Source organism: Squalius cephalus (genome assembly GCF_949319135.1).
Source record: "Squalius cephalus genome assembly, chromosome: 4".
Classification (NCBI taxonomy): Eukaryota; Metazoa; Chordata; class Actinopteri; order Cypriniformes; family Leuciscidae; genus Squalius; species Squalius cephalus.
In genome coordinates, this window is record NC_137125.1 from 40,183,154 (window position 1) to 40,195,533 (window position 12,380).

General features: G+C 38.6%; 1 protein-coding gene across 15 annotated transcripts in view; it reads right to left on the reverse strand.

Annotated features, from left to right (window-relative positions):
* Window positions 1-12,380, reverse strand: part of cacna1c (calcium channel, voltage-dependent, L type, alpha 1C subunit) — a 129,463-nt gene that overhangs the window by 33,874 nt on the left and 83,209 nt on the right. For 14 of the 15 annotated variants that reach the window (XM_079868039.1, XM_079868043.1, XM_079868035.1 and 11 more), the window contains exons 4-17: window positions 11,909-12,048; window positions 11,342-11,481; window positions 10,510-10,671; window positions 10,210-10,412; window positions 8,410-8,513; window positions 6,998-7,170; window positions 3,940-4,030; window positions 3,107-3,133; window positions 2,541-2,701; window positions 1,105-1,330; window positions 826-1,027; window positions 614-734; window positions 401-515; window positions 30-150 (exon numbers count right to left, since the gene is read on the reverse strand). In XM_079868039.1, coding sequence (XP_079724165.1) covers window positions 30-150; window positions 401-515; window positions 614-734; window positions 826-1,027; window positions 1,105-1,330; window positions 2,541-2,701; window positions 3,107-3,133; window positions 3,940-4,030; window positions 6,998-7,170; window positions 8,410-8,513; window positions 10,210-10,412; window positions 10,510-10,671; window positions 11,342-11,481; window positions 11,909-12,048 — 1,986 coding nt within the window. Of the gene's footprint in view, window positions 1-29; window positions 151-400; window positions 516-613; window positions 735-825; window positions 1,028-1,104; window positions 1,331-2,540; window positions 2,702-3,106; window positions 3,134-3,939; window positions 4,031-6,997; window positions 7,171-8,409; window positions 8,514-10,209; window positions 10,413-10,509; window positions 10,672-11,341; window positions 11,482-11,908; window positions 12,049-12,380 lie in introns of those variants that run through there. The other variant, XM_079868040.1, reaches the window with a different exon arrangement.

The following is a 12,380-nucleotide window of genomic DNA, read 5'->3' on the forward strand; positions in this document are numbered from 1 at the left end:
TGTTTCTATCTCTGCCTCTTGCTAGTGACCTTGGTGGCAGTTGGTGTCTCTCCATCAGAAGTGATGGATTTTAGTTCAATCTTTTCCTCTTTCTTTTCATCCTCCAGAGGTGGTTTCTCAGAGTTATGGCGCTTCTCGGGACTAGCCGTTCTGTAAGACAGAAATCACGTCATAAATGTGTGTGTGTGCAGCTCTACCATCCCACTAAGCACCTGTATTTACAGCTCTTCAGAGGGGCAAAAACACTTCTGTAAAATGATACTTCATTTCCTAATGAAGTCATAACCGATACAGCCTTAATGAGCTCATTAAGCGAGAGACAGGAAATTCTCATAGGAAGGTTTTATAGGCCCTCAGACCATCTAAAAGCACTGCATTTATATGAACTGGGTCACTGAACCTGGCCAGTTTCTTCCTCTCTTTCTCCTCCTCTTCCTCTTTCTGTGCTGATGTCAGACTCTCGGCGTCTGCCAGGTTGTCCACGGCAATGGCCAAGAAGACATTCAGGAGGATGTCTGTTTAGAGTTCAGGAACGTCCAGGAAAAGAACTATCAGTTTTATAATATTAGAAACATCATGTTGCGTTAAACAGGTGAGGGTTATTTTAGGATACAGTTTCCACAGATGAATAGGATGATGAAATAAATGCAGACAAGCATGCCAGGAAAGGAGGGCCCTCCGTACGCCATGATGCCATCATACATCACAGAGTTCCAGTCCTCACCGGTCAAAATCTACAATCACAAAATAAATTCATGTCAAATGAATGGGTCATGTTTAATGACACAAGGAGAGTGTGAGCTGTGATTCAGACTGTGGAAGAACCTGAAAGACGGTGAGGAGAGACTGGGGGAAATTATCAAAGGTGCTGCGTCGGGTCTCATCGAAGTTGAACTTGCCACCAAAGAGCTGCATTCCAAGCAGACTGAAGATGATGATGAACAGGAAGAGCAGCAAAAGCAGGGACGCGATCGAACGCACCGAATTCAGCAGAGACGCAACCAGATTACTGAGAGAGTTCCAGTACCTGAGAACGGACAGTCAGAATTAATACAAAGTCACACACCACAACTAGCTAAACACACACGCGTCTCGAACACATACCTGGTGATCTTGAAAATGCGGAGCAGACGTACGCAGCGCAGCACAGAGATGCCGAGGGGTGACATGATCTTTGTCTCCACCAGGATGGTCTCCAGAATCCCACCGCACACCACAAAACTGTCGAAGCGGTTAAAAAGGGAGACGAAATAGGCCTGTAGGCCCAGGCTGTACATCTTCAGCAGCATCTCACCGGTAAAAAGAGCAAGCAACACCTTATTGGCGATATCTGTAGGCACATAAACAACACATCCATTCACTTTAAGATTTATACAAATTCAAAAGTTTGGAGTCAGTTTTTTAATGAAATTAATACTTTTTACTCAGCAAGGAGACATTAAAGTGATCAGAAATGACATTAATAATATTACAAAATATTTATCATTTAAATAAAAGCTGTTCTTTGGAACTTTCTATATACCATGGTTTTCCACAAAAATATTAATCAGCACAACAGGTTTCAATGTTGATAATAAAAATAATAAGAAATGTTTCTTGAGCAGCAAATCAGCATATTATACTGATTTCTGAAGTATCATGTGACACTGAAGACTGGAGTTGTGATGCTGAAAATTCATTTCATTTATTTGAAATTTACAATTTACTTTAAATAGTAATAATATTTCACAATATTACTGTTTTTAATGTATTTTTGATCAAATAAATGCAGTCTTAGTAAGCATAAGAGACTTCTTTAAAAAACATTTGAAAAAAATCTTAAAACAGTAGTGTACATTGAGTGGATCCAAAAAAACAAATATAGTGTGACATTACACACAGAATCAACATTGTGTTATTTTTTTTTTTTATATCTACAGTAATGTAGCATTATTAACAGAGCAGCCTTGGTCAGCCAAGAATTTTTCATTTTGTCTATAGACATTTCAAAACATCTTTTAATATAGATAGACCAAACCAAGGCTCTGAGATCAATCACATTACAACATTTGACAGGGTTTAATGAGACTGGATGGTCACTGTCTTTAAGTCAGACTCTCGGCGTCTGCCAGGTTGTCCACGGCAATGGCCAAGAAGACATTCAGGAGGATGTGTGGGTATCCACTATCCAAGAGACTGTAGAGCAGGGATGGGCAACTTCGGACCTGGAGGGCCACTTTCAGAGTTGAGCTCCAACCCAAATTAAACACACCTGAACAAGCTAATCAAGTACAAGAATGCTATTTCTTGGGTTAGAAACTCTGCAGGACAATGGCTCTTCATCTCTCTGAAGTTGCCCATTCCTGCTGTAGAGTGATACGAGACATGGAACACAAAAATATAGCATTGCCAAAGGGAATTAAACTAATTACAGTACAGTTTATCAAAGATACATTTTTACAAATATTTGACCACTCAAAGCTGCATTGTTGTATATTTCAATAGTTACAGTATTTTAGTACTGTATTTTGAAATATGTACAGTATTGTAACGTTGAGTACCTTGAACATTGGTGAGCCAGTCTAGTTGCTGGTGGTGCTCTGAGGCAATAGTAAGTGTGTTCAAAAACACCAGGAAAATCACCAGCCAGTAGAACACGTTTGACTTCACTGCTGCGCGGCACTTGCGCCGACATAACCGATTCCACCGGCGTGAATATCGACTGCGAAAAGACAGAGAGATAGAGAGACAAAGAGAAGAATGTAATATAAAAAGTTCAGAATTCAAAGTATGTGCAACCTGATTCTTCAACCTGCAATTCTTACCAGCTGGGATAAATATCCTTTCAGTATTCACTAAATGCACTTTCTATAAACATAACACTATGTGTGTTTCAACTGGCAGTGACTGGAAATTCTGCTGCTCTGAATTATTTGGGCATCTATAGCAAACAAAAGTCTGAATAATTCTGAACTTGTTAATGGATATGCAGCCACTGGTTAGAGGGCAACCGTGATGATCAAAACACAACACTGGCATCAAAACACAACAAACACACACACACAAACATATATATATATATATATGAGAGGCAGCCTCGCCTTCAGACGGTATGTAATGTACTAACCTGAATTTGGATTTGGAGATCCTATTTCTGGAATGGAAAACAGAATGTATTATACATTCAGAACAGACACGACATCATGAAGGACAGTGTTTCCACAGAGACAGCAGAACTGGGGGGGCAGTCAGGTGGGCTTGCTCATACATCATCACTCTTACAGCGCCCCCCAAAAGATGATGAGCAGGAGCAACTGAGTGACACCCATAGATAGACAGATAGACAGATAGACAGATAGATAGATAGATAGATAGATAGATATCAACAGGTCTGTTTCGGTTTAGTGTGATGCATTGGCTTGACAAATGACAAAACGGGAATACATTTTTGTTCCGTTTAACATTGTATTCACATTTGTGAGTAATTGAACAGTTCTTCTGATTTAACTGTTTAATCGATTCACTCTGTGAACAATTTTCAATATCTGTGGGAATGTTTATATGTAATAACTATTATGGCTATTGTGTTCCTATCTGTGTTTGTGACATAAAACACTGATCACTGACAGGGCAGATCAGCTGGAAAACAGACAACAGCAACAGATGCACAGAGAGAAAACGACACTGAAGATCACGGGAGCGCCAGGAGCCGCCCACTGGGCCATGCTGACCTCGCCTGCCAGTTTACTGCCAAAAACCTGGGACTCCGTTTAAAACTAGAGCTCAACCTTACAACTGAGATTTCTGTAAATGCCTGAATACTGAAAAGAATATGTCTGAAGAGGATTAAACATGGGGCAAAATTAATATAGGAATTAGAGAAAAGCAGAGGAGATGATCAGGAAGGAGAACAGAAGGAAGAGGAGAAAAGAGGATGAATGGAATGCTGTGGAGACTTACGCCATACGGGTACAGCAGGTCTCTCCTTCCATGTCTCCAGCTGGAGCATTATCAGTGTTCACTGACTCATTTTCACTGGCCGGCATACTCACTGAGAGAGAGAGAGAGAGAGAGAGAGAGAGAGAGAGAGAGAGAGAGAGAGAGAGAGAGATGAATTACCAGTAAAGACGATACTCATTGCCCATCAAAGACTGGTTTCACACACGCGCTGACAAACAAGAAACTGACTTCCAACCTGTAAAGAACCCTTCCTTACACTTTGACAGCAGAGATTAGTTTAGTTTTGATTACTAAATGTCAAATGTGAATAATCACAATGTATTTTCTTCACTATTTTTGTGATAAGTGCAGTTTCACTGAAAAACAGAGACTAGCTAATTTTGTATATGATGCTGCAAGCATCATAAAGCTGGTTGTCAGTATAAAAAAGAATAATCCCAAATTCCACAGAACAAAAACAAAAAAAAAAACTAAATCATAACATACAAATATAGTTGTTACTGTGCCAGTTCTTTATAAACAGACAGTCCTGATAACATCCAAGCCAACTTTTCACCCATATCCATGCTCAGATGTGACCTTCAACGTTTAAGATGAACCATGATTAAGATGAAAGTGCTTGCAAAAAATAAAATACCACACTTCATCAACAGACACATACTTACAACATACTATACCTTAGTATAGTTTTATGGGTGTTGAACCTATGAATCGATCTTGATTAAACTAGGCCTTAAACAAAAAAAAACAAAAAAAAAAAACGGAAAACAAAACAAAACAAAAAAAACAGTTTGACAAACTTACCCAAATATGTCATGTAAAAGATTCTGTTGCCAGCCAAAACAGTGCTAATCTACCAATCAGCATGCAGGCCTACAATTCCATCTCATTAACATGCGCAGGGGGCGGGGTCAAGCAGGGTCTCTAATTTCCATGCTGCATTCTCATTGGCTCTGACCTTTTTTCCCTAATTCTATTTCTCAGATAAAAAAAAACAACAAAAAAAAACATTATCAACCAGAATACACCACCCTTGGAAATGGGATTATGGGATTATGTTTGATCGAACATTCCGAGAGAGGATTACAGATGTCGAACAGTGACATTGCATCATTAATACACTGATGAGGTATTTTGAAAATTAATGTATTTTAAATGGAAATGGTTGTTACTCTTGTCATTTTTTCTTCTTGTTTTATGAAAGATATAAAAATAACAAACACTAATGCAAATCTAGCGTAGACCGATGGGGAGAAGCAACTTGAGTCTGAAAAAAAAATGTCCACAATACTTTGCATCCTATCTCTCTATGAACGTCTCACAATGGCTGTCAAAGAGAAACCACAATCTCAGAGTCAGAACCATCTGGACCGTGGTGTGCACAGCAGAACTGTTTCTGTCTGGGCATCACATGCAGATCACATCAGAACAGGAGCCTGATGTGTGACTGAAATGTAATACAAAGCACCTGATTCTGATTAAAATACCTGGAGAAAAAAAAACTAAACAATAACATGCTAAAAGTCCAGATATTTCAAACAGAAAAAACTTCTACCACCCCAAAAGAGCAGTGGGTCCAAATTTCAAAACTCTCAGATCTTCATGCCCATCATCATCATTCAGAAATCTAAAAGAACTGAGCAGGGAGTCCCCATCACCCTCCGTACCCAGATTTGAGGGTGAGGATGGGTTAGGGGGTCAGTATAAAAGGTCTGGGAGGCTTGTTGCACTTTTGCCATGCATACGCAAAAGTAAACCGTGGTTGCTATTGAGACGCACACGCCTTACGAAGCAGAGCCGCTTTTTTCTTCACCGCTCCACGGATGTACTGTAAACGATGAGTCTTCCCTGAAAACAACAGAGCAAGACTCAAACAGTCAAAGACAGACACATTCAGACACTGAAAGAGAGAGAGAGACGCCACCAGTTCTCTCCATCCTGAACATTTATCATTGAGCACGGCAGTCACACCCAACACTTAACATAAAACATCACTGTTCATACAAAACACGCAAATAATTTGTTGCATTAATGAGGTGCAGTTCTATTTTGTGCCACTAGATGTGAGTCAGCATGTGGATTAGAGTATATCTGAATATATTGTACGTGTGTGAAAGTCCTTTCCCATCTGATCTCAGTGCACAATCTCAATACACAATCTCAGGCTATGAAAAAAGTCCAAATGCACACACACACACACAAGTTTATCCCTGCAAGAACTTATCGTTCGCATCTATTATTCTTAACATAGATGAATTATAATTACTCTAAACAAACCCTAAGCATAAAACTGGCATTTTTAGACATCTCGCTCGATCTAGATCACTATCAAGATCCTCTCTGAAATTTTTATCCTTATTGAAATATCCTCACAAGGAGGTTTGGTCCGCTTCTGATTGCTGCTTTTATCCCTAATAAGGACTGCAAAGCCAGTCCACATACAAGCACAAGCACGTCCATATATCCCTTTGAGTTTTGGTTTGTGGTGAGTTTCTGATGGAGAACTCTCATCTGCAGTATACAGTAATATGAGCTAATGATTTATATCTGTCTCATTAAGCAGGATGAACGTATTCCAAAGATTTTGTCCTCTAGAAATTGGCAGCCAATGCGCACAGTTAATCTTTTAAGGTGAGCTGCTGTTTATTTTCAAATGGAAAACAGAGACAGAAAACTAGCCAATAGGCAAATTTGTTTCTTCAGAGAATATTACCCAAAATCCACAGTGTTTCTAATATTTCAGGGTTGTTTGCATATGTAGAGAGTAAGAATGTACATCAAGCCTTGCTGTGTAATGTCAGGCCTTGAGCATGCATGAAGGGCCAGAGATAAAAGAAAAAATATTTCATGTAGATATATATAGATTTGGAAGTATTTTCAGATTAAGTATAGATTAAAGGAATCATTGGAACACTTAAAACATTTCAAATGTCCTCATTTGCTTTCAAAATTAATATATTAAATATGCATGGACAAAAGTTCTCGCAACCAACTCAGATTCTAACAAACTAAGAGCAGATCAATTCCCTACCCTGGTGCTTCCCTGCTTCGTACTTACGATTTCTAGGTTTGTCGTCATCCAGTCCCTCGTCGTCATTCTCGGGGTCGATATCCTCCGCCTGCGTGATCCAGTCCAGGTAGCCCTTTAGATCCTCCTCCAGCTGCTGCTTCTCACGGAGCTTCTGGAAATCGCCGCGAGCTTTGGCCTTTTCTCGCTCTTTAGAGAACTCTCTGAAAAGAGGAGAGACTTCTGCTAAATATCCATCCTATAAACTGAATTAAGAATTAAAGAATTATTTTTACAAGTGCAATTAAATATTATAAAAGTGATTAAAGTCAGCATAGATTGGTATTCACTAGTTCACTATATGCACTAGTTTTTGTCACCAAGGCTGCATTTATTTTATCAAAAATACAGTAAAAACATGAATAATGTAAAATATTACAATTAATACAATTTCAAATAACTCTATTTTCTATACTAATATATTTTAAAATGACTCTCAGTGATTACTCCAGTAAAATCTTCAGTTTCACATGATCCTTCATGTTGATTTAGAGCTCAAGAAACATTTTGTATGTTGAAAAAAGTTGTGCTACTTTAAGTTTAACATTGTGCCGCTCAAAAGCACAGCATTTACTTGAAATAGAAATCTTTTCAACATTATAAATGCCTTTTGTGTCACCTTTGATAAATGTAATGCATCCTTGATGAACAAAGGTATCAATTCTTACGGATCCCAAACTTTTGTACAGTAGTGTATTTCTTGCATGAAACAGAACAAGCTATTCAACAAGAATAATTGAAGAAAATTCAATTAAGTTGTAATTCAATAGGGTCAAAGCTGATTTGACTTTTGGGCACATTTTGAAGAAGTATGATTCAATTCATAGCAAAGTTGCCTATAAAATGCACACATGTAATTAGATATTAAAGAGTGTCATTAGAAACCAATTTTTTATAGAAAGAGAAAAAGGAAACAAAACGCCTCTGATCCTTCATCGTTTACATTTGTGTTAAACAGAAAAAGACACAGAGCTCTCTCACACGCACTCTCTCCGACAAAGGATAAAAATTCAGTTAGAAAGAGAGAAAAAAATATGGAGAGAGAATGAATGAGTGTCCCTTACCCGCTTAAAACCCCAAGAACCAAATTAAGAACAAAAAAGGAGCCAATGATGATTAAAGTGACAAAATAAAGCCACGGCCAGGAATTCCCTACAGCATCATTGACCTGGGAATGGAGGGAAGGGTTGAAATATGGGGAGAGAGAGGGATGGATGGATGGAGGGGTACAGAGGGATGAATGATCGATTAGTACGTGTCTGCTGGACATGGACAGTGCTACACAAACCCTCTGTGGCTCGCTCAATCCCAGTGCTTTGAGAAAAAAAAAAATGTTGGATGCTTCAGTCAGAGCTTGTTGTATTGTCCACAGAAAACACACACACTCAGCACACAATGCTTACCCGCTCAACACACCCAGAACCAGATTTAGAACGAAAAAGGATCCAAAGATGACCAGACTGACAAAATAGACCCACGGAAGCTCATAACCCATGGCATCCTGCATCTGAGACGAGGAGGGGACAGTTAGAAAAAAAGAGTGGAGAGAAGAGGAAGACAGTCAGCAGAAACGCGTGCAGTGAACAGCACATGCTTGTCCCTCTGAAACCCAAAACATCAAGCAAACCCATGAAGCATAGAGCATCTTCAACAGAGAGAAAGACAGAGAGAGAGAGAGAGAGAGAAACGTTCAGCCGAGTCTGTTCGACTGTGTTAAAGGATGTCATCAGGAAAACCGTCAATCACTTTAAGTATCTGTGAGAGTGCAGAAGACTGCGATACAGTATAGATGGCCTGTAGAGATCAGCAGTGATATAATCACACACACAGGGCTCAAAAGGCTAGTGAGTCGGGCAAGTAGTCCTGATTTTTACTTGCCTTGCAAACATTTAATAGCTCCACCATACAAGAATGTTCAATGTTTAGTTTTGGCAATGGTTTTAAATATTTGCTAGAAATATACTGATTATATACTAAAATTATAAAATAATTAACAAATAATTTACTAATTATTAGTGCACTGAAATTAGTTTTTCTTTACAAAAAGCAAAGTGTAACACACTGGAAATTATACAGCTATAATATAACTTCATAAATTCATAAAAACTCTTGCTGGAAAATAATGTCATATGATGCAAAATATTGCTGATTGGTATGTAGTTTTCAACACATTCTTACTGATGTTTAGCAAGTTATTTCTGCAAATTTAAAACATTATCTTGGTGAAAAATTGACAGAATAATTGTCAATGTAACCAAAGGTTTAAGTATAAAAATGGATGTACAAAATCAATAAATGTAAGATTTTCAGTGGCAAAGCAGCACTGGACAGTGAGTCAATCCTTGTTGTTGAGCCCTAACCTACACACCACCCACCTAGTCCAAAAACAAAACAAACAAAAAAACTAATACAAATAAAAATGCAAACATATAAATATACGCACTAAATAAATGCCACAAACCATCAAGCCCCTAAAGCGACATATGTTGAAATAAATAAATATGAGATGGTAGGAAAAATGATTGATCAATGATTCTGCGTTCTCTCGCAAATGTATTGTGTTCCCCCAAGAAATGTTAAGTGAGTGAACGCAAAGTTTCACGGGGGAACACAAAAGTTGATCAATTATTTTTCCTCCCATCTCATATTTTTGTTCTTCACATGTCCCTTTAGGGGCTCTGTAACAAACAAACACATAAACAAATACATGAAATGGCAAAATAATGTGTGCAGGATTCCTAATAGAATTTCTCTTATAATTTGGAACTAAGAATGCAGATCCTTTTAAAAATATCTGAAATTCTAACAACATTTTTATTTGATCTTTATCAGAAACTCAGAATATCACAGAATGCCCATCCATAATAATGAAAATCACATGAGGGAAAATGGTTTTCAATGTTTTGCATTTCAATATTATTGCATTTTATCTTGCAGGTAATCATTATAGTCCTATTGACAATTGTATGTTCTAAAATACCTAGTTTTTGTGTGAAATCCTATGAGAACATTCCCATTATGTTACATTAGGATTCCCTTTAGAAATTCCAATAGGGTTCCTTTATGATTTTGAACTAAGAAGACTGGGAAATATACCTAACCCTACCTCATTCATATGCTGTGCATGTCTCGCTGTAACTGGACCATGTTTGCTCATGTGTACAATCATAAGATGTGGTGTGCCGTTACTGGAGCAGACTCACCCAGTACAGGACGTCAGTCCAGCCCTCCATTGTGATGCATTGAAACACAGTCAGCATGGCAAACGCAAAGTTATCAAAGTTTGTGATTCCGTCATTTGGACCCTCCCATCCCATCATGCACTGCGTTAAGTTGGCCGGGGAGCAGTGTCGTCCATGGGCGGAGTTTGGGGCGCAGGGGGCTGGCTTCTCTTCAGATATAGGACCTGAACGAAAATAGGATTTTGTCAGTTTATCTGGGTGAAAACCAGGGGCTAATGGCTAGAACAAGGGAGGAACAAATGCTAAAGATAAAGTATTGACCTTTGTGTCCATCTTTGAAGAAAAAACAGGTTCTGTGCATCTTGCCCATGAAGAGCTCGAGGCCGATGATGGCATAAATGATGATGACGAACAGAACGAGCAGAGCGATGTGCAGGAGGGGAACCATGGCTTTAATGATGGAGTTCAGCACCACCTGTAAACCTGCAACCAAGGAAATCAATCTAAAAAAAACTCTAAGTAATCATTTTCCTCATGGATGGTTTTCTTTGTTTTATGAGTGAACTGCAAAGTAACTGTTAATACTTTGAAATATGATTAATAATAAGATGATCATGTACAGTCAGCTGATCATGATCAGGAATCTCATTGTGAAGTGAAGCCAGAACAGGTTAAAACGGATGGTCAATTACAGTGTACAGTTTAACAGTCATTATACTCAAGTGTTGAAAAAAACATTTGACTGCAGAATAAAGCAACTGCCTAAACAGAAGTATTCCAGAGAGACGCATAATAACGGGTAATGAACAGACACATTCTGGACAAATTTGGCAATCAAAAAGGAAATGGATTTTCCTACATAACAATAAAAAGCTGTGCTTGCACCTGCTGATAACAACAGCTTAATAGAGTTTTGACTTCTGAATTTCTGGGTTGTAATTACTGAATCTACATTTTGTAGAATCGTTTCAGATCCTCCCACAGAAAGGAAATTTAAATTCATGTTCTCTCCGTTTCTCAGCCCTGACTCATGAACGACTTACTCAGCAATCATCAGATGAGAGAGAGAGTGTGTGTGTGTGTGTGTTTGTGTGTGTGTGTGTGTGTGTGTGTGTGTGTGTGTGTGTGTGTGTGTGTGTGTGTGTGTACTCACTAGGTACTCCAGACACGAGTCTCAGAGGTCTCAACACTCTAAAGGCTCGAAGGGCTTTTACATCAAACCCTGCAGCCTTGCCTCCCATTGAAGTCCCACCGTCTCCTTTAGTGGCCTGCTCTAATATTGCACTAAAGAGCCTGAAAGAGAGAATGAAAGAGGAAGTTACTGACTCATTATCATTTTACATTCCAGATTTCTAAATATTTTAACTAATTAAAGTAATTTGTCGTTTAAGTCATTAAATGATAGCAATCTTGACTTAACTCAGGATGCAGCATCATGCAAAATAAAACAGCTTTTTCCAATGTGAAAAGTCCATTTGAATTGAAGATTTTTATTTAAACTGAATTTAAAATGTTTTTCTATTTTGAATGAGACATAAAACTTAACTGTTACATTCAGAAATGACATTCAGACAATTAGTGTGAGTGACTTTTTTATTGGGAATCCCCCAAAAAATACTTTTTTCAGCAGGTCCTGGAAATGAACTCTATGTTCAGATACACTCACATACACTCACTCGTCCATATGTGTCTAGGGTTACACAGGGGTTCTTGTACTCACCCTACCACCACAATGATGAAATCCAACAGGTTCCAGCCATTCCGCAGGTACGCATTGGGATGACACAGCAGCCCGTATGCAATAACTTTCAGAAACGCCTCCACCGTGAAAATGATCAGAAAGAGATACTCCACCCGTTCCTAGACAGACAAAACAGAGAGAAAGAGGATATTAGTTCTCTAATTGCATCATCTCTAATATCTTTAAACGTAAAGCCGCCCGAAGCTCTGAACCAACATCAGAAAATGTACGGAGCCATTTGTCTGCATGACATTTTATTACAGATCAGGCCTATCAGAAGAGAACAGATATCACAAGCACAAACACAGAATGTCGCCGCACCAGAGACACTGTGTTCAAGTGGATTATAGAGCAGAAATGCTGCGTCTGTAAATGCCAGATGAATTTCAGTCTTTGCTGACTGTCTCCCAACTTTCCTGTGAGAATCAAAACACAGACATTCATCTCTGAG